This window comes from Amaranthus tricolor, chromosome 2, assembly GCF_026212465.1.
Source record: "Amaranthus tricolor cultivar Red isolate AtriRed21 chromosome 2, ASM2621246v1, whole genome shotgun sequence".
NCBI classification, from domain to species: domain Eukaryota; kingdom Viridiplantae; phylum Streptophyta; class Magnoliopsida; order Caryophyllales; family Amaranthaceae; genus Amaranthus; species Amaranthus tricolor.
In genome coordinates this window covers 15,349,553-15,372,972 of record NC_080048.1, presented here as the reverse complement: position 1 = coordinate 15,372,972, position 23,420 = coordinate 15,349,553, and the positions used below count along the sequence as shown (strand labels likewise).

The 23,420-nt window shown below is 34.2% G+C and overlaps 2 protein-coding genes across 2 annotated transcripts; both read left to right on the top strand.

Moving 5' to 3' along the window:
• Positions 1-2,031: 2,031 nt before the first annotated feature.
• LOC130805030 (uncharacterized) lies at positions 2,032-7,769 on the top strand. Its single transcript, XM_057669627.1, has 3 exons — positions 2,032-2,305; positions 5,357-5,471; positions 7,496-7,769. Exons 1-3 carry the CDS (start codon positions 2,084-2,086, stop codon positions 7,567-7,569), a joined length of 411 nt encoding a protein of 136 aa, XP_057525610.1. The 5' UTR covers positions 2,032-2,083; the 3' UTR covers positions 7,570-7,769.
• Positions 7,770-18,387: 10,618 nt separating this feature from the next.
• Positions 18,388-21,699, top strand: LOC130805029 (pentatricopeptide repeat-containing protein At5g15010, mitochondrial-like). The gene has a single exon (XM_057669626.1). It carries the CDS (start codon positions 18,562-18,564, stop codon positions 20,248-20,250), a length of 1,689 nt encoding a protein of 562 aa, XP_057525609.1. The 5' UTR covers positions 18,388-18,561; the 3' UTR covers positions 20,251-21,699.
• The last annotated feature ends 1,721 nt before the right edge of the window (positions 21,700-23,420 follow it).

Sequence of the window (23,420 nt, the reverse complement as noted above, 5' to 3'; positions counted from 1 at the left end):
ATCCTTATTTACTTTTATGCTTTATTTTTATTCAGTACTTTTAATTTCTTGTTTTAATTAATTCTATCTCCAAACATCATATTATACGTTTTCGAACACACTAATCCATCGAGAAACTATTAATTTAACCCCCACTCCTTGTGGATTCGATCCGTACTTACTGACGTACTACGCTATGCCATGCACTTGCGGTATTACTATTGAAGGACGTAAAGTCCCGATCACAGCGCATTCCTATATAAACTACATGACTATTGTGAAGCATTACTATTTTTTCTCTATTATTATTATTATTATTATTATTATTATTATTATTATTATTATTATTATTATTATTATTATTATTATTATTACTATTACTATTATTAAAATTGTGATTATTATTTATTATAATAATAATTTCATTTTATAGAAAAAAGACTTTACAAGAAACTTGTATGGAGTCGAGCAACAAGCTGAACACCCACACCTTGTTGAATTCTCTATTATTATTATTATTATTATTATTATTATTAAAATTGTGATTATTATTTATTATAATAATAATTCCATTTCATAGAAAAAAGGCTTTACAAGAAATTGGTATGGAGTTGAGCAACAAGCTGAACACCCACACCTTGTTGAATACAAAAGGCTAGTCTGTGGAAAATGTATACCCTAAACTTGGTGATATTTGGGTTGCTCATAGCGACAGAGGCAATCCTTGATAGCGGGTCAAGGGCGTCTTCACCTAGCTCTCCAAAGGTGGAGAAAGCAAGATGAATGAATTTGTGACCGTTCTCCTCGCACTTAGTAGTGTATTTCTTCCTCTCTCTTTCTGCGGCATTGGCTAAAGAGACACCAATGGTCCATGAGGAGATTCTTGTGCCAACAAAGGGCGAACCTCTAGTCACATCTACACAAACATCTTCACCATGAAGCCAATTAGTTAGTAGAAGATCCACTAGCCTAAGATATCTCCCCAACCAAATTATATCGAAGCTTCACACCGACATCACTTAAGCAATGGATTGTGTGATCCCCCATACATCCATCCTGGCAGTGTTACAACTTGGGCATAGACTACCTTCGACAAACAAGGAATGGTGAACCGATAACATAAAACAGAGCGATATTGTCGGGGATTGATTTTGTATCCCAAGCCATCGATAGAAATTGTTAGCAGAAAATCTTATGCATATGGTTCACAAAATTAAAATGCAAGTATTCACACTATTTAGCAATTTCCATAAAAACTAATTTTTATTCTCAGTTTTCCGGCACCGGCGCCAAATTGATAGGTTAGGTTCCTAGTGTGACAGGCTCACTTATTTGCCTAGTGAAACCGTGCGGTACTAGCGTTAATGGCTAACGATTGCCTAGTGAAATTCATTAGTCATTGACACTAGTGTCGCATGGGTTTCACTAGGCAAATAAGTGAGCCTGTGACACTAGGTTGTTGTCAAGATTACTAGGTCCTTTCTATGCAAATAAAGTTATACATTTCAAATATTTCAAATGTTTAGCATTAGCAGTAAGTAAGGGATCGGTCCATAAAGAAATGACTATGCCGCAATTAGCTTTGTTGAGAACAAAGGTTTTTTATTTGGTTTAGTTTAGTGACTTATGAGAACAAGTTTGGAACATAATATTTTTAAGTCAAGTCAACTTTAGATCATTTTTAATTTTAGTATGTTTGGATTGACCTAATAAGTCAGATATTTTACAAAGTATTTTCTTATTATAATTTCTTTTATAAACACTAGATCACTATAATATTTTTTAAAAAACTTAATTTTCATTGTTTTTTAAAATATTATCTTATAAAAAGGATCAATATAATATGAATTAAAGTATTTATAGTGTCAAAATAAAAAACCGAGTAGAAATGTTGTGGATCCTCATCAAACAATTAGTTTTAAATAGTAGTTTTACTAAATTTTTCAGCTTTGGAGTTGGATTTTTACGTACGGTCGAATTTCAAGTCGATTTGGGATGGATAAAAAATTGGCCGGTCTATTTGTAATAAAAAGAAGATAAAAAGAAATGGGTTTGGTTTATGAAGTCATTCACTGGACTACGATAGGAAGGAGAGAAAGTGAGGATGGGAAAAACGAAGAAGCAATTACTGTCATCTGCTCCATGGAGAGATGAGGAGAATCCAGCAGATAAATTCAAAGATGCGAAGATGAAAGTTACCAACCAACCAGGGGGTACACCTACCATGCATGTCCCTGGTAAAAAACGTTCTTCCAACAACAATCAAACAGATCATTCTCTTGAAATTGACCCACAACTTCGTTACAGTTTTCAGCGCAATTACCAGGTTCATTTTATCCTTTTTTTTTAGTTTTTTTTTTATTGAGAATTAGTTTCATGTGGAAAATTTTTTTTGCGAGTTTATATTTGTGTGTTTTTTGTATTGGGAAATTACTTGCGTTTTTTTTATTACTATTATTTTCTGAGTATAATTCATGTGGAATTAGCAGTGGCTTTAGGGGGGATTTAACGCTGTTTGATTTCAATGGATAATTTATTGAAATGTGAGATTCTCCCAAAGTAATGCTAAGAAAAATTGATGGAGTTACTTCAAATTGAAGTTCTAGATGAAAAGATTAAAACAAAAGTAAGTTTTTAGCCCATGATTTCACGGTGTAAAGTTTTGATGTCACAGTTGCTTTTCAAATTGAAGCAAAAGGACTCATTTTTTTCCAATTTGATGATACATACTTGATGAGGGCAAAGATTTATAGTTCATTTGTTTTAGATTATAATGAAGCCTAGTAAAATGGTTCATGTGAACTTAATTATTTGAAGTTGGAGATGGTGTATGATATGCAACCAACCAGAAATATCGTTTTTTATCACAAGGTAGTTCGAGTACATCCCACCCAGTTGGAATTTGTGGAACTGGAATGTTATTGATGCTAAGATTGTTGGTTCTAAAGCTGATGATATTTTTATACATGTTCTCCGAGACTTTTTAAGGGCAAGCTTATTGAACTGAAGTGAGTTGAATTTATTAGAACAGATAACTAAAATGAACTTATTCAAACTTAATTGTATTGCGGTAGGTTGTTTGACGGTGAATGTGGCAAAACTCATTAATACTGAATTAGAACAAATAACTTCTTATTTTTGCAAAATTGTAGAATCGTCCGATTTTACAATTCGATTCTACGATCTGATAATGAGCACTTTTTACGAGTTAAGTTAGAATCACGAATTTAACAACCATGCACTACTATATTACTAATTGAAGTACTTCTACCTCATGTTCGAACAAAACACACATGGTATCATGCCCATTATTACATGCGAACGAAATCTCTTCACGTCTTCATAAGGGTGTGTTCAAAATCTTGTGGCCTACAAAATAACAGCACATAAAATAGTAACTTTCCAAGTATAGTAACTTCCTAACTCAATTAGTAAGCTAGGTAATACATTTCACAAATACTTGTATAGGCGCATGAGGGTTGGACCGTAAAGAGTTAAGTGAAATGCTCCCGTTGAACCACTATTATTGCACCCTCAACAATAGCAGTTCATCTCGCAGTTTGATTGAAAGTCATAAGTCCTTACCTATAACCATCATGATTTGCAAATAACTGAATATCTTGAACCTTCATGAATTTATGATTGTGAATCTCTATATTTTGTGATGCATTACTGACCTTAAATGCAACATCTTGTGTTTATAATAGGACAGATATATGATTTTCACCCCCACTAGTGATATAAATTAATATAAATCAAATATAAGAATAGCAGAAGTGTCTGTCACAGCAGTAGATAACTAAGTATCAATAAAAAAAAGCACGTGAAGTAGCTGTAATATTGAACACTAGAGTGAATATTAGAGGGTGATGGCTCATTATTGTCACCATATTCCAAAATAAAGTAAGACCAATTGCTAGAGATTCCTGTTTAGTCTCAATGTCTTTGACAGCAAATGAGCTTTATGGCAGTAAGTATATACAGTCTTATGCTTGCTTGGCACTTTCTGGTTTCTCTAAACTTCAACTTAGAAAACTAATCATAAATTGATTAATAATTTCTACCAATTTCAAGTACAAACACCATTTTACAACATAAGTAAGTGACAGTTCATTACTCTAGAACTGAAAGATCTCTATGTGTAAGCCTTTGCTATAAAAGAGGGGCGGCAAATAAGTGATTAACTAGTGCCCTCCTAATTTTTCCTGACATTGAATCCCAAAAATTAGAACTTTTTAACTTCTGGTCCTTAAACGTAAGACGGAAAAAATGTAAGGGCATTAGTGCCTTCTCTTCAAACAGACAAACACTGAAATATCTGTATAACTCTCATCAACTTCATTCTTAGGTTTTTATAACATCAACGTCTTTTTACGTTGAATGTTGCACCAAGATAGGATCCTCCGGACTCTCAATCTTGCGCACAATCAGTCCTTTCAATTACAGTGAGGATGATTGATTCCAATTCACACAATACGACCACCAATCAACCCAAGAAACCAATTCTTGGTTCTCAGGCCAGCCACAGTCACCCCTTTTCTTGGCTTCTCTCACCAATGAATATGACTCCACACACATCTACTTGAGTTCCACTCAATAACTGAAGAGATGACACTCTAAATTGTTCCACAATTTAGAATTGTAGAAGGAACTCTACACTCTTTTATAAGGTTGATTGATTTTGAGACAAATGCACACAAGGAAAACAAAGAGGAGAATTTCAACACTTGAAAAAAATGATGATTGAATACTGAGAATCAAATCTGAATCCTTTGTACAAGAGAGGCAACCTATATATAGGTTTTTAAATACACAACGGCTAGTCATACATCACGTGCCATACATCACACGTTTTTAAAAATAGAAACAGAAACATTAACAGAAAATCAAGCTGATCATCAGTATACTGATCAGCTGACTGGGGCACCTTGTGCTTGGGTTTCAGAGACCTGTGTGTATCATTAGTAGGGTTCTTGGCCCTTGGTCGCTAGGTCCATGTACCAAGATGTCATTTCTACGGTTGTCCAGGTCCTTGGTGCACAGGTTTGGTCTCCACATGTTGTGCAAGGTAGGCTGGTCGACGGTTGTTCTGCTGTGCTGATCTGCTGCTATATTCTGATCTGTATGTGGTTCTGCTGTACTGATTTCTGTGTGCTGTCCCTGATTGTGATGCTCCTGACCTCTTGCATGGTTTTCATCTTCATAAGTTGATTGATCTTGGGCTGTATCAGGTTGTGCTGAACCATGTACTGAAATGTGTTCGGGTCTAGGCACACATGGTTCAAATGTGTACATCTTTTAATACATCAATCTTCTGTATATATATTTGTTTTTTGATTGCAGCAATGCTGAATCTATCTTTAAAATGTAATTGCAGTTTCTTCAGCGGGTATTCAGCATCGACACTTTGGTAAAACCCCTTCCTCCAGCAATGGCATATAACGTTTCTCGCAACTTGAGCTTCTTTACTCGTATTTTTACTCAGTTTTTTGGTAAGACAGACTCTCTGTTTGCATTCATTTTATGTTAAGATCTAGCTGGGTAGGAAGGCTAGTGCATTAGTGGCTTAGTGAATATGTTTTAGCTCCTCCAATTTATTTGTGAAGCCTAATAGTGCAAACATGTTGATGGGTTTTCCAAGCTGCAATAGTGTTTTCCATGTCTTTCTTCCATGTATTTCAAAAGCTATAAGTGCAACGTGCTCTGTTTTAACTTATCAGTGGTCACTTTTACATTGATTCTCGCTGCTTTGTAAAGTATCTCATCTTATTTATCTGGATACAAATGCTATGATGCTTCGTAATGTACTGTTGCTCTGTTAGCGTTTGAGATGCGACCTCTCTGATTGGTGGTGCCAATTCGAACTCCATGATTTGTTTTCTTTAATAGTTCAAGGAATTTGAGCCAATATTGCATCATTTATATATATTGCTGGATTACTACCTCTAATAGGAGATAACTATCGATTATTTTAGATTATATGTTAACTTCAAAATGTTTCTCATGAAAGGTATTTCTTTGTCCATTTCGCTTTCATTTGGCAGTTTCTGCATTGGTAGTTTGTAGGTCATGTATTCTCTTTTATTATTCCTCTAACTAGTCTTTTTATTTTTAGAGGATTTTTTTTGGAAAATTTGATTTTAAAGGTATAAACTCTTAATGTTACACTTTTAAAGGTTTCAACTTTGATTTATCTTTTAAAGGTTCCAACTTAATATCATTTTAACTTTCAAAAGGTTCCATTTATCTGTTACCGGCTGTATTTGTAATTTTCATTTAATTTGGTGGAGAAAGAGGGAAATTGATTTTACTGGGATTATGGTTCGGTTTAGAAGACAGAAATTTGTAATTTGGCATTGGGTTTTTGTGTAAAATTATTTTTTCTGGATTATGGCTTGCCGCTGTATCTTAATCATTCTCATCAATGGTGTGCCTACTATTTCTTAGCCTTGCAACTCCGAGAGTAAACTACCTTAACACAAGTACGAAGTTATTAAAATCCTATTTGTTTCAAGTGAATTATCAAAAACTTGAGGAGTTATAAAAACCTTGTTTCAATTCTCATCAATGATGTGCTAGCTGTTATACAAAATTGGAGTAAGCACAGAATAATTATCAAAAACTTGAGCATACCCACTTTTAATTGAAGGCCAGATGGAAGTATTCGCTTGAGATCTTCTTGAACTATCCCCAAAATTAAGCCCCATTAGGTTTAATTGTTGCAGAAGTTGGAATAGTTGGGTACCGACTTGGGGTTTAACAAAAGGTTTAATTATACTCAAAATTAGTCCAATTAGTTCTAATTAAGTTTAATTGCAGTAGAAGCCATTGATTTATTACTTTGAGGAAGCATGAGATTTCTGCAGTGAGGACGCCATTGTTGAACTTAAAATGACTTGAGAAATTGTAGATAAAAGAGATCACTCTCAAAAATGGGGAATTCATTCATTTTATTTTTCTTGTATTTTTGTTCAGTTTCAACTGGTTATTGTATGTCACATTTACCTGAAAACTTTTTGAAGTTATAGTATATAAAGTTGAAACCTTTAAAAGATAAATCAAAGTTGGAACCTTTGAAAGCGGAAAACTAAAAGTTCGTACATTTAAAATCAAATTTTCTTTTATGAGAAGTTTTAACCCTTTTCTTGAAGGGTCTTTTATTATAATCCCTATGATTGGACTGTGAGAGTAAAGATGCATACATGGTTATGCTTGGGCCCAAATAAAGTCGAGAGTTGAGAAAATGTAAGATGTAAAGATTCTTCATATATTTTCTAACTGTTTACTGCTTTGATGAGTGTAAGTTTAGAAAGTTCATGTCACAGTAAGCCGAACTGACACTAAAGTGTACATAGTAATTGATTTAAACCAAGTCCTGACATTGTGAGTCTTCTTGAGGAACTGGAGTATAAGCTTATGATTCTTTCATTAACTTTTCATTAAAGTGTGCCGTGTTCAACCTTTTTTTTCTGTTTATTTTTCTTTATAGTTGTGTTGTTTTTGTCCTTTTTAACAGATCCCGAAGGCATTGCAAGTGCTCAAAAATCACTTGGAATCGGGCAAGAAGAGAAGGTTCGACGTGTACGTTAGCCACAAGATAAAAATGTCTCTTTTATGCACATTTCGTGTTTACTCTCACTTTATGCATACTTGCTCACCTGATGCAAATGGAGATCAGAGGAAATTGCAGCTGTATTCTGTTTACATTAAATTATATGTTGTACTGAATTCAATTTTGTTTGAATCCTGAGTTGCTTATTTATGTGAAGAACATAATATTCTCTGCTTCATCTTTTATGTTTAAAATTTAATTCACCCTCGTTTCTTTCAAGCATTTTGTGTGTTACTCCATTCTCGTGTATTGATCATGGAAAATGGATATCGCCCGTTATCTGGAAAATTTAAAAACAATAAGACAAAAAATTAAAAAAATGAACTAAATAATCCAACTTTTAAACTTATTTTAAAAGTAAGCGTGAAAATACCAAACCTGAGGTTTGGGGCAGTTAGTAACAGCGAATAGGTCAAAAAAGACAAAAATAGTTGTTCACATTTAGTTACTGGGAACAACTTTGACTTTTTTTTTTTACCTGTTCACAGTTACTAACTGCGAACAGGTTAAAACAAGTCAAATAGCTGTGCGCAGTTAGTAACTGCGAACAACTATTTTGTCTTTTTTGACCTGTTCGCAGTTAGTAATTGCGAACAGCCCTAAACCTCAGGTTTGTAATTTTCACGCTTACTTTTGACATAAGTTTGAAAGTTGAATTATTTTATTCATTTTTTTGAGTTTTTGTCTTATTGTTTTCAAATTTTCCGTTATCTGCTTATACTCTGAGCAAAGGACTGCAGCTTATTGAATGTGTAAGTGAGGTCTATTCATCTTTATAGGGCTTAATTGGGGAAGAGTGCTGGACATTATGAAATTTAGAAACATTATAATGTTCTACATTGCCGTTCATTTCCAATGCTCTAATTCTCCCACGACTTTGAAAATTACTGTTAAAGTAATGTTTTTCAGATAAAAACCGTAAACTATATATACAAAAAATGATATTATGTAATAAATGAAGAACATTCTTCAAATTTATGTCATAGTTATTTTTCTGTGTAACATATATTTATATATATATATATAGGGGAGGGATCCATTGAGAAGTGGTTGAAAATGAGAAGAGTAAGAAAGACTCTATACCCTTGATTTCACTAAAATAAAAAAAATCTATGGTCACAGTTAAGCCAAAATCACATAATTGTAAAAATAATTATGTTACATAAAAAGGTAACTATTAAATAATTTTTAAAATGTTCTTAATTTATAACATAGTATCATTTTTTCTATATATAGTAACTAAATAAAATCAAACAAAAATCTTTCTCACCCTTCTCATTTTAGAATCCTTCTTATTTGATCCTACATGTATATATATATATATATATATATATATATATATATATATATATATATATATATATATATATATATATATATATATATATATATATATATATATATATATATATATATATATATATATATATATATATATATATATACGGTCCCCTAAGTTACCCTATTGAAATTTATAATAATATTATATACGCTTTTATAAACAATAATACGAATGAAAATATTGAAATGTCAATGTATTAAATATGTGTAAATAATTCAAATGCTGAAGATATGTAGGCGTTAGTAGATAGCACCAGCAAAGTAAGGCAAGAAAACATATTAAAGGCTTTATATGTCTAGCCATAAAGCCTAGCTAGATCGTTCCTAAAACCAACCAATTCATATATAAGTGTAAATAAACCTTTGATCTAATTGCATTTAATATTTATAAATTAATGATTTCCATACCAATTTATACAGCTGATTAGTTGGCTTGTATCAAAACCAAATACCAAAATATCAAGAATCCCAAGAAAAATCTTGACCAATATAAATAAGGGTGTACATAATGAAAGAACACATTAACATCAATAAAGGATAATTTCGCTTGTTGACAAAAGAAAGTGAACTCACAGCCTCACAGGCTATCATTTGATGGTGAACAAAAAAACTTCAACGCTTAGTACCATTCGTTGCATTTACAATCAGATATGGCGATAGGGACAATTTTACTATTTCTATGTTTACTCAAAACAATAAAATGCTAAATAACCGGTGAATGTATTATTTCACTTACTCCTCCTGTGAACCAAAGGTAGCATCACTCAGTTGCAAATAAAGCTAATTGCAACTAAATAAATAGTTTTCTGGGCAGCATGATCACATATGAATTCCAACACCAAAGTAGCACATGTATTGTTTCACTTCATGCCCCTGTCATCACTATTGGACTGCTGCCAGGTGGTGGTAGTTTTTCATTGATGTCGCGAAGTCCTATGTTGCAACCTTTGCTGTTGTGCTGCTGTTATCCACTGTTGTTGTCTTTGTCGTGCAGGACTGAATAATCACTTTTTTAAAAAAATTACTATGAATAGTACGACTTTTGCTTATTTCCCTACAATAATACCAACTTTTGATTAACCATAACTATGTGGTTATTGCCAACAATTTGCATATTTTCAGTGCAAGATAGGTTGTATAACACAAACACTGATATAACAATACAATTTGCACTTCAGAACCAAACAGAATAGAAATTAGAGACAGAGAGAAGAAGAGGAGAGGTAAATGCGGAACATCGAAAAGAAGAAGATCAGAACAGACAGAAGCAAAGAGAGAATAGAGAAAAATAGAAGGGAATGCCAGTATCATGTATAGAAGAGCAGTGAGTAAAAGTAAAATTTACTGTCGATTAGCATGTCGATGAACAATATTCTTCTTTTGCAAACGTTTTAAAGTAAGTATATATCCTGTTCACTTCTCAGCTACAAGATATGTCCGATCATCAGACCACAAATGAGGTTACCAATGAAGGAACATATGGAGAATGTGTTTCGAATTTCGATATACCTAAGGGTACACTTGAAGAGGGATACTGGATAAAAAGAAAAATCACTTGAGTCTCCAAGCTTTCACCCATGTGGACTTGGCAGTTGATAGAGATGGTACGAAGTCCACCTTAGGATACTTCACTTTAGTTGGTGGAAATCTCGTGACCCAGAAAAGCAAGAAGCATAAGTCGTTGCTCTATCTAGTACTAAAGTAGAGTTTTAAGGAACCACAAAAGGAATAGCCAAAGTACTTTGGCCTAGAAGGTTACTCCTTTTGTGTCTTTCTATTTGCACCTCTCTTTATTTTATTTTGTCTCTCTCATTTAACCTTTTCCTTTTTGGTAATGGTTCCACTCTGTATTTTTTTTTCCAACTTAACCACTCATTTCTTTCATCTACTTGTTTTTTGTCTTATTCTCCAACTCAATTCACTTTTCAGTAAATTTCACCTAAACTAATTTGGATGCATTCTCATAGAGACGAAGGGAGAATTAGCTAAGCTTGGTTTTCCTCTAGAGGGTAGCTCAAACCTCTTATGTGACAACAAAGCAGCAATTAATATTTTTAGAAAAGGTAGTTCAACACAATCGAACTAAAGTATAGAGGTGAATAGACACTTTATCAATATAACTTGAAAGCAAAATTATTAGTATTCCATTCGCAAGATCTGATAATCAATTAGTTGACATTCTATCTAAAGCTTTAGATATACTAGTATTTAAATATATTCTAAGTAAATTGAGTGTTGGAATCCTATAACTCAAATGATTGTCTCATTGTAAATTTAGCGAATAGGATCAATCAAAATAATTGTGTTCCACAAAAAGTATAATTGTTTTCTAGGCAACCCTAAAACTAGAACATGTATATAAGCAAATAGAGGTGTTCATTCGGGTTATCGGGTCGGTTTCGGACGGGTGTAATTCGGCTCGGTTGGTTTTCGAATCGGTAAATTTTCGGTTGTATACAACAACGGGTCATACTCGGGTCAGATCGGTTGGTTACGGGTCGGTTTAACAACGGTTGTTCGCATTATCGGGTTCAAACCGGTTTGTTATCGGTTGAAATTCGAGTCGCGTGTCAATCGAGCTCGGGTTGTCATCGGTCTTACATTAGTTCGGTTTTTTCGGGCACAAATCGGGTTCGAGCTTTATTTTTCGAGTAGTTATCGGTTACGGACAACTATCGATCAGGTCAATATCGAAATAAGTTAATAGTCGGGTTTTTAATTGATGTATGCTCATTTTATGGCAGATCAATTTATTTCAATTAGTTTATATATATATATATATATATATATATATATATATATATATATATATATATATATATATGTATATATATATATATATATATATATATATGTATATATATATATATATATATGTATATATATATATATATGTATATATATATATATATATGTATATATATATATATATGTATATATATATATATATATATATATATATATATATATATATATATGTATATATATATATATATATATATATGTATATATATATATATATATATATATATGTATATATATATATATGTATATATATATATATATGTATATATATATATATATATATATGTATATATATATATATATATATGTATATATATATATATATATATATATATATATATGACTATTATTTAATAATGCATCATGTTGCTACTTTTGATAATTGATTAAATATTAAAACTCGATAATCGAAACTCAATTTGTTTGAATGAATAATAAGAATAATCTAAACTATCTCATAGACTATTAGAATATACATTACTCTATTACACTAATAATCGATTGTATTTCTAAGTTTGATAATTGAAACTTATTATATATAATAAAGTGAATTAGATTAATCAAGTAATCATAACCATTTTATATGATATTACGTATTTATACTTATTAGTGACCTTGAATACTTTAAAATAATAAATCTATTACACTAATAATTCATCGTATTTAATTTAAAACTTAATAATGTTCGGAACTAGACCTATTGGAGTGAATGAAACTAATACAAACTATCTTATAGAGTTATAGTTACATTTACAGATTATCATTTACAGTTAACTCAATGCTATTACTTATTAGTTATTAGTTATTACTTATTAGTATTACTGAATACTGATATTGAATACTCTAAAGTAATTTATAGGCTATTAGCGTATTAATAATCGATCGTAATTCACTTATCGTAATTCGATCTATTAAAGACTTATAGTAAATGAAACTAGTACTCCACCTTTTTTGTTACTTTGAATTAAATAGCCTATATTATGCAATTTTACCAAATTCAATAATAAAAATATTTAATATTTGATATAAAATATTTATATTACTCAAATAAATTATTTTAGATTAAGATAACTAATTGTCCAATTTGATGAATATATACTCAATTGATACATTACTTGCACAAAATGTTATTGGTTATTTGGATAGCACACGGATAAGGTGTTTTAGCCGTTGGATTATAATGCTAATAACAGATCAGCGGTCAAGAACTTGCCACGTCATCGTCATTTGATAAAACATGGCTTAAAGTTCCTTTCTTCATCCTTTCCTTTAACATACATTCACATTCCCAAATCCCGCCCAAAGGGCTCACACCCTCATTTTCCCTCCCTTCTCACTGCCTCAGCGCTCAACACTCACCAGCCTACCAAAGTCCTCGCTTCAGTAACCTTCGTTCTTCTTCTCCCTCACGCGTTCTCCTTCTCAATCAGTAACCTGCAGTCATCAGTCATCAGTGTTAGAATTAATATGCGGAAGTTGTAGTGGATTATTGATTTTGATTAATAAATATTGAAGATGCTAGTAAGAAAAATAAAGAGGAGAGTTGATGGCTTTTGTGAAAAAGGGTTTTTTGTATTATGTGGCTTGGCTTACAAATGAGAGCATGCAACACATATATATAGTGCTTCTATGTTGGTGCTTTCACCATCATTATGTTTCTAGTCTTTTCTACAACTTGTAGATAGTTCTAGATTATTAGCTTTAGAGTGTTAGTCTAGATAGTTCTAGGATATCATAGAATTTTTTTTACTTACTTCTTGATACATTACTCCCTAGATTTTTCTAGATTACATTATTTAACACTCCCACATTCGTGAAATCATGCACCTTCTAATTTCGCCCCCTTAATCTGAAAAATCTTGGACTCCTAGCTGTCTTCTGAATTTGATGAACTTTTCTGTTGGAAGTGCCTTGGTAAATATGTCTGCGAGTTGCTCCTCTGTCTTACAGAATTTTAGCTTGATCTCTTGTTTCTCGACCAATTCACGAATGAAGTGGTGTCGTATCTCAATATGCTTTGTGCGACTATGGAAGACTGGATTCTTTGTCATGGCTATTGCTGACATATTGTCACAATAAATGGTAGTTGCATCTTCTGTCTTTTGTTGTAGATCTTTTAGGATTCTTCTTAGCCATACTGCTTCACATGCCGCGCTTGTCGCTGATACGTATTCTGCTTCTGATGATGATAGTGCTACCGTAGCTTGTTTCTTTGATGACCATGAGATAGACTTGGACCCTAGCTGGAACACGTATCCACTCGTACTTCTTCGATCGTCGATGCTTCCTGCCCAGTCACTATCCGTGTAGCCTATGAGCTTGTAGTCTGCTTCGGACTCGTACATTATCCCATAGCTTTTTGTTCCTTTGATATACCTGAGTATCCTCTTGGCTGCTGCTAAGTGAGCTTTGCTTGGCTCACTCATAAACCTTGAGATGATGCTGACTGCATGAACGATGTCTGGTCTTGTATTTGTAAGATATATGAGAGATCCGACTAAACTTCGGTAGATTGATGCATCCACCTTTTCTTTTCCATCATTCTTTGAGAGCTTCTCATTTGTAGCCATTGGTGTAGCCATTGGCTTACAATCGCTCATGTTGAATTTTTTGAGCATATCCTCGACATATTTTTCTTGTGAGAGAAATATTTTACCTGGACTTTGCTTGACTTGCATGCCAAGGAAGTACTTCATAGCTCCGAGGTCTGTCATTTCATATTCTGACATCATTGTCTTTTTGAAGTCTTCTATCATCCTCAGATCGGTGCATGTGTAGATTAGATCATCTACGTATAGGCATAAGATGAGAAACTTTGGCCCTTGGGTCTTGATATAGAGTGATGGCTCATTTGGGCTTTTTACAAAGCCATTTTGGAGAAGATATCCATCGATTTTGCTGTTCCAGGCCCGAGGGGCTTGCTTGAGCCCATAGAGGGCTTTTCGAAGGCGATACACCTTATCTTCTTTTCCTTTGATTATATATCCTTGAGGTTGTTCGACATATACCTCTTCTTCTAGCTCCCCATTGAGAAATGCTGATTTGACATCTAATTGATAAACTTGCAATTTAAATTGAGCTGCTAGAGCTAGGACTGACCTGATTGTCTCCATACGGACAACTGGAGCATATGTCTCGTTGAAGTCAATTCCAGGTTGTTGTGAGTATCCTTTTGCAACTAGACGAGCTTTGTACTTTTGAATGGAGCCATCTTCATTGTGCTTGATCTTGTAAACCCATCTGAGACCGATCACGTCCTTGTCTTGAGGTTTGTCAACAAGCTCCCATGTGTCGTTCTTTTCTATCATCTTAATCTCCTCGTTCATGGCTTCGATCCATCTTTCTTCTTGAGCTACTTCTTCAAAGTTTTGTGGTTCTCCTGTAAAGAGTGCCATGATGGTGTGATTGCATTGATAATCTTCCAGGTAGCTTGGTGGACATCGATCTCGTTGTGATCTTCGAACTTGTTGAGCTGGGCTTGAGTGACTTGGCTCCAACCTTGAGCTTTGTGATGTAGATGGACTTCTTGGGCTCCTTGATGGTGTTCCTGGATTGGTTGATGGTGATGGACTTGCAGATGATTGAGTTGGTGACTGAATTGGATCTTCTCCTTCATCTGGGCTTGGTGGTGGAATGACTTCTACTGGAACTTCAACATCGTTCTCGTTCCATTGCCATTGCGCCTTTTCATCGAATATGACATCTCTGGAGATGATCAACTCCTTGGATTCGGGCTGATAGAGACGATATCCTTTAGACTCGTCACTGTATCCAATGAAGATACATTTTTCTCCTTTTCCGTCTAGCTTATCCCGATTCTCCTTCGGGACGTGGGCATATGCAATGCACCCGAAAACTTTGAGGTGCTCAACCCTTGGCTTTCTTTTGTGCCAAGCTTCATACGGCGTCATGCTTCTTACCGCTTTTGTGGGAGACCTGTTAAGTATGTAAATAGCTGTGTGGACAGCTTCTGCCCAAAAATGTTTAGGCAGATTTTTTCCTTGCATCATACTCCGAGCCATTTCAGCAATTGTCCTGTTTCTCCTTTCTGCAACACCATTTTGTTGTGGTGTGCGTCTGATTGTGAGCTCCTTTTTGCTGCCGTGTTGTTTACAAAATTTGTTGAATTCATTGCTTGTGAATTCTCCCCCACGATCGGTTCTTAGAACCTTTATTGAATGCCCACTTTGTTTTTCTGTTAGGGCTTTAAATTGCATGAAGTGGGATAATGCTTCTGATTTTTTCTCCAAGAAATACACCCACATCATGCGTGAAAAATCATCCACAATCAACAGAAAGTATCTTTTTCCGCCAAGAGACGGATTCCTGGTAGGACCCCATATATCAGCATGGACAAGCTCTAATGGAGCTCTAGCCCTCCATGATGAGGTTGGGAATGGTGATCTATGCATTTTGCCATAGATACAACCCTCACAAATTTTCTTTTCATTAGTGATTGGTGGTAGCCCAATCACCATTTCTCTATTTTTTAACAGTTTTAAACTGTCAAAATTTAAATGTCCGAATCTCAAATGCCACAATTCGGATTCATTCACCATTGTACTTAGGGCAGTATTAAACTCCAATTGCATTTTAAGTGGAAAAATTTTATTTGGAGCCATTTTAGTGGTAGTGATTAATTGCCCCTTTTTCTTATCATATATGTGGCATTGATTATTATCAAATTTTACCATATAACCTTTTTGGACTAACTGACCCACACTTAACAAATTTTGTGCTAGCCCAGGGACATAAAAGACATCGGGGATGAATTTAGAGGAGCCGTTTTTTGTTTTAACAACAATTGTTCCTTTTCCGGCAACTACTTGGTTACTCCCATCACCAAGTGTTATTTGTGATTTTATATTTTCATCAAGATTAGCAAATGAATTTTTATTTCCGGTCATGTGGTTGGAGCAACCACTATCGATGTACCATGTGTCAGTTTGCTCTTCTTGAGCATCCAGACATGTGTAAAATAATTGATCATTATTTTCTGTGAAATTAGCCTTTTCCTTTTGCCGGAAATAACAATCTTTTTCAAAATGAGAGTGTCGAGTACATCCTTTGCATTTGTACCGACATTCTCTTGTATTATGATTGTTTTTCTTGCATAATATGCAATAAGAGTTGTTATCTCGGCTCCCTTGATTTTTATGATTTCCTCTCCCCCTACCACGGTTGTTAAAATTTCCCTTTTTTGGTTGAAAATTATTACCGTGGCCATTTATATTTTTTCCATTATTAGAAAATTTTAATTTAGCCTGAAAAGCTTGTTCAATTGGTTGCTCTTCAAATTTACGCATTCTTTCTTCATGTGCTAATAAAGAACCCATTAATTCAGTCATGGTGAGTGAACTTAAATCTTTATTAGATTCTTCTATAGCAGCCACAATATGATCAAATTTTTTGGTTAAATTTCTTAATATTTTTCGAATTATTTTAACATCTTCAATGGTGTCTCCATTGGATCGAATTTGGTTAACAATATTTGAGACTCGGTCTGTATATGATTGAATTGACTCATTATCGGTCATTTGCATACTATCAAATTGACCCCATAAAGATTGTAGTTTGAAGAGTATTACCTTTTTCGAGCCTCGATATTTTGTCTCCAAAGTGCTCCATGCCTCCTTTGCAGTTTTGGCGGTCATGATTGTTGGTAGGATCGTCTCATCTACTCCACGATATATTATAGAGAGGGCATAATGATCCCTTCTTTTGTTTTGCTTGTATTGACACTTTTTAGTGTCATCCCAAGAAGCCTCTTCATTGGCATCTTTGGGTTGTTCATAACCATCTTGAATAATTTCCCATATATCTTGGGTAATGAAAATTGATTTCATTTGCATGCTCCATTGATCAAATTTCTCCCCTTTAAATATAGGTACCCAATTAACTTGGGGATTAAATATGTTTGTGTTTGTGTTTGAATTGGGGTTAGGGGAGGCCATTTATATATATGTGGAGTTGGTATTGATATGAAATTTGGATGATATATGATTGAAAAAAAAAAGGCTTTGGATTAGTGGCTCTTGATACCAAATGTTAGAATTAATATGCGGAAGTTGTAGTGGATTATTGATTTTGATTAATAAATATTGAAGATGCTAGTAAGAAAAATAAAAGGGAGAGTTGATGGCTTTTGTGAAAAAGGGTTTTTTGTATTATGTGGCTTGGCTTACAAATGAGAGCATGCAACACATATATATAGTGCTTCTATGTTGGTGCTTTCACCATCATTATGTTTCTAGTCTTTTCTACAACTTGTAGATAGTTCTAGATTATTAGCTTTAGAGTGTTAGTCTAGATAGTTCTAGGATATCATAGAATTTTTTTACTTACTTCTTGATACATTACTCCCTAGATTTTTCTAGATTACATTATTTAACAATCAGTTCATTCACAGAGTCACAGTCGATACTCGAGTACTCGACAGCCACACCGCCCACAGCCCACAGGCGACCGCACTCCCTGCCGACAGCCACCGCATACTCCTCCCCTCTCCTCACAGACGGATTTGAGGGTAATAAACCCTAATTTTGATTTTTTTTTCTACAATACTTTTGATTTGTGTTGAATTGTTGAGTAGTTTTTATTTATTAAGAAATATAATACAGCTTCATAGACCAATATTTGTCATACCTTTTGTCTCTTCCTCCCCTTTCGTTCGACTGATTGCCCTATCAAGCAATTCAGCATATTGCAGCTCCCTCGATTAGTCGAAAACCTCATTGTAATTGTTGGTAACTCCAAGAACTCTGCCTAACTATTCCTTTTTTTGTGTTTATTTTTACTTTCGAGTTTCTTTATTGAACCCCAAAATGTGGAAATTCAGAAGAGTTCTATGTTTATTCTTATCACACGACTTTAATCGTCTTCATGGTAGTTCTATAAATCTAAGGAAAAACCAGGTAGCCAAATTAGTTACTGGTATCAAGCTTTGTCCCATTGTTGAAAATCTCTATTACCCTTTCAGTTATAGTGCTCAAATTCCATATTTGAACTATACTACCTCAACTCAATCAAATATGAATTTAAATTTGACCAAAACTAACCATAAAAATGCATGTGACATTGATGAAAACGATGTGATTGCTGAGGAAAACGATGGGTTTAATGGGGAAGATGATGAGATTGAAAATGGGCAAATGGATTCTAAAGATGAGAAATTTGGCCATGATTTAGGGGTCATTTTGGGAATACTGAGGGAGTTTGGAAGCAAGAATAACCTAGCAGAAAGTGAGAAATTATGTGATAAACCAAGTGTAATTAATGGAGCTGAAGTGATTAAAAAGCTTAATCAATGTGGAGTTTCTGTCACTTCAGAGTTGGTGATAGAGGTTCTTTCTAGAACTAGGAATGATTGGGAGGTGGCATATATGTTCTTCCTTTGGGCTGGGAAGCTGCCGGAATATGAACATTCAGTGAGAGATTATCATTCAATCATATCAATTTTAGCAAAACGGAGGAAATTTGATACTGCTTGGTCTTTGATTGATGAGATGAGAAGGGGTGGTATTGTTAACCCTAATACCCTCTTGATTATGATTAGAAGGTATTCTGCTGCTCATGATGTTGTGAATGCTATTAACACTTTCCATGCTTATAAAAGGTTTAATTTTCATGTTAGGGTAGAGGAATTCCAGAAGCTTCTTTCGGCACTTACTCGATATAAGAATGTGCAGGAAGCTGAGCAGTTGTTATTTAGTAACAAAAATATTTATCAATTCAATACTAAGAGCTTTAACATCATCTTGAACGGGTGGTGCAATATTGTTGGTAGTCCGCGTGAGGCTAATAGATTTTGGAGGTTGATGATTGGTCTTGGAGTGAAGGTTGATGTTATTTCTTTTTCAAGCATTATTTCATGCTACTCAAAGTTAAATAGACTGAAGGAGGTTCTTAAATTGTTTGAACAAATGAAAGGAATGGGTATTGAACCAGATAGGAAGGCTTATAATGCTGTATTGCACGCTCTTGCTAAGGAAGGTCGTGCAAAGGAAGTCTTACAGCTTTTGCAAACCATGGAAGATGATGGGATTTCTCCGAATTCTGTCACTTATAACTCATTGATTAAGCCGTTGTGTACAACCCGGAGAAGGGAGGAAGCAGAGTATGTCTTTGAAAAGATGCTCAGCCATGGATTGCAGCCCACTATTCGAACGTTTCATGCATTCTTACGTATTCAGAGAACAGGAGTAGAGGTCTTTAAATTGTTGGATAAAATGAAGGAGTTGGGTTGTCAGCCAAATAAAGATACTTATCTATTATCAATAAGGAAATTTTGCAGATGGAATCAGCTTGATAATGTGTTTATCCTATGGGATAAGATGACTGAGAATGGTTTGAATGATGATGCTGCTTCGTATATTACTTTGATACATGGGCTTTTTTTGAATGGGAAGCTCGAAGAAGCACACAAAATATATTCAGAGATGAAAGAAAAGGCATTACTTCCAGATGCCAAAACAGATGAATTGATCCAGACTTGGTTGTGCAATAAGCATTAGGCCAAGTCACTAGTGACAAATTCAGAAGCTTGCTTGGCGGATAGTGGTCATGCCTCCAGCTAACCCGAATTCCTTAGGAAATAGTTTGGTGAAAGGAAGTGATACCAGTTCCAGTGGCCACTTGAAGGTTCAGAGAATTAGTAATGGAAGGCTTCTGTTTAGAGAATATTGAGAATGCAAGGAATATCAATGCAACAAAGGATTTACATTTTGATGGAGACGTGATGAGTGATGTTACCTGGATGATACTAAACCAGCTGTTCTAAGTAGAATGTTCAAGAGAGATGGAATGAAGATCATAGAAAGAATATTGAAGAGTTTCTGGAAATGAAAACAAATGCAGCTCCTACAACACAGGACGGGGAAATAGGAAGATCAGTCCAAAAAGTGAAAGTTGTAAAGGAAAATTGTTCGATGGCATTGATTGATATACTTTGGATGTTGAAGACTACAATGGAAAATTTTGAGTGTGAATTGTAAGTGCATAATGATGATAAGCACTGCAAGGGAATATGAAGGAAAATCAAACATAGTTCAAAGCTCAAACAAATAAGATTCTCATGATAAACAGACCAATTAGAATGCATCATTTAAATTTGGTGAAGAGGATGCGGCAAATATTATACTGTACAATGGGACGGACATTGTTGAGAGCTGTGGAACAAGCAAGAGGAGAAGACGAAGATAAGCAAAACAATCAGACTGAGAAAATATGGTTCACTGCATTTGGTATATTTATCGGGTTACAAGGTAATTGCGAGTTCTAGTGTCCGTAGTCCTTACTTTTTTGGAGTATATCTAATATACTATGGGTATTGGATATATTAGTTTGTAATGAAGATCATTAAATCATGCTTGTGCAACAATTATTAGCATGTGTATGTAGCATCAATAGTGTTATCCCTTTATGAATGTTCCAGCTTTACTCTATAGTATGATATTTTCCCTTTATAGTCGTTTGCTTGATTTCTGAGACTACATAAAGTATTTTTGTGAATCTTTTTCACTATTTCATTCAAAGTATAATCTAATAATCTCAATGTTAAGAGTAAAATGGTAATTAGCAATGAAGATACTCTACAAAGAACGAAAAATAGAATTGCTAAACTAAAGAAAAATACACAACTTTAGAAGGTGGGGAAAATCCTAATATCAATGTGATATTAGGCTAAAATCCTACCCAAAACAATTGAATCAAGCTTATTGATTGAGGGTTTCTTGATTACAATTAGACCTGGGAAAATTTGATCCGACCCGAAAATGAACCCAGGACCCGACCCGACAAAACCCGAACCCGACCGACCCGAAAGTGACTTAATCCGAAACATGACCGACCCGATAATTACCCGACCGAAAATGACCCGACCGGAAACCGACCCGTTTTGACAGATTTAATATCAATTTTTAGAGTAATTTCAATGTTAGAATTCATTTCAAATAAAATTTTAGTTTTCAAAGTATTTCAACATGTTGAGTATATCACTTGAACCCTAAAACTCATCAATAGATCTCAAAAAACACGTATTTAACGTCTTTTTAGCCATCGTAATTATTTTTCTTTAAAAACAGGACGTTATAATCATCTTAATTGAATACACGTATCTTGTTAAATCAGTCAAATGAGTTTTTAATTCTTCTACATTTCAGTAAGCAAATCAATATAATTTATACGAACGTTTCGCACGTTTGAATGAGCTTTTCAAAAAACGAATGTCGCTACCCTAAATTATAAAACGCGTATCTTATAAGACGAAATAAGTACTTAGTTAGTTGTATATCTTTCCAACATGAAAATTGTGAAGATAATTTTACTGTCATTTTTATCTAACGTTACAAATATAATAAACAAAATAACTTTTATAAAGCGCGTATCTTACAAGTCTTTCAAAATAAGTATTAATTCCCTTATTTTTCATGCACTTAAATGAACCTGACATACCAACTATTTTTTGAAAATCGTACATATAATTTCTCTAATGATTTTTTTTAGACATTTTAATGATTTTTTTTTATGTTGAATTAGTCGATTGGATATTCTAATGTTCCATGGTAACCCGTTGGGTCAATCCGAACCTACCCGAAACCCAGAGTGATCCGACCTGAAACTGACCTGATCCGAAACTTACCCGACCCGAAAATGACCCGACCGAAATTGATCCGACCCAAAACCCGACCGACCGACCGTTTTCCCAGGTCTAATTACAATGTATGATCTAAACTCTAAATGAAGAACCCTTAGTATGTTTCTATGTAGAATAAAAGAAAGCCCTAAAATCCTCTCACTAGAAACCCTAAGATTTGATGTGGCACTCACTCTCTAATAATTCCCAGTTGAATTGATCAATATGATCTCCCTTATTCTGTACAAATGATATACATCAGCCTTTTATAGGCTTTAGAACAAGAGGAAACAAAATGATTAGTCATTTGAAAATATAATAGCACGCACATATAAAGAAGTTTGGTCGACATGTTCTGTCCGACCCAGTCGAGCGAGTTAAGTGAGGCCGACTGCCGGTTGAGTGAGACATCAGAATGAGATCAGTTGCTTTAATATTTCTGCTCAACGTAGTCGAGCGACTTGGCTTGGTCGAGCGACCATCAGGTCTTCCTCAGTTTCACCAATTCTTCAAATGCATGCATAGTCATCTGGGTGAGTAGCACACCATATCCAACAATTCTCCACCTTGATGAAATAAAATCAATCTCGCCGAAACAACAATCAATCAATCATATTCACAAGAATGTATATACACTTAAGAAGTGTATCCAAAAAATATCTATCCAAAACAAGGATGTAACCACCTCCTAGGAGGTGGGAGATATGCCCTACATGCATTAATAACACCCAATTAAGTTTTAGCAATGCTTAAATGTTTAATTAGCTAAAGGCTTTATCAATATATCTGCCGGATTGTCACTTGTATGAACCTTATCCAATCACCTTCTCCTTTTCGATGGTGTCTCTAATGTAGTGAAACTTTATCTCAATGTGTTTTCCCTCCTATAGTAGCGATTTTGATTCGTAGCAAAATCAATAGTACTTTGGTTATCACAAAAAATAGTAGGCACATACTTCTCCACCTTGAGTTCCAACAAAATCTCATAGCCATTGAGCTTCTTTAAACCCTTTTATTATTGCCATGTACTATGCCTTGGTAGTAGATGGA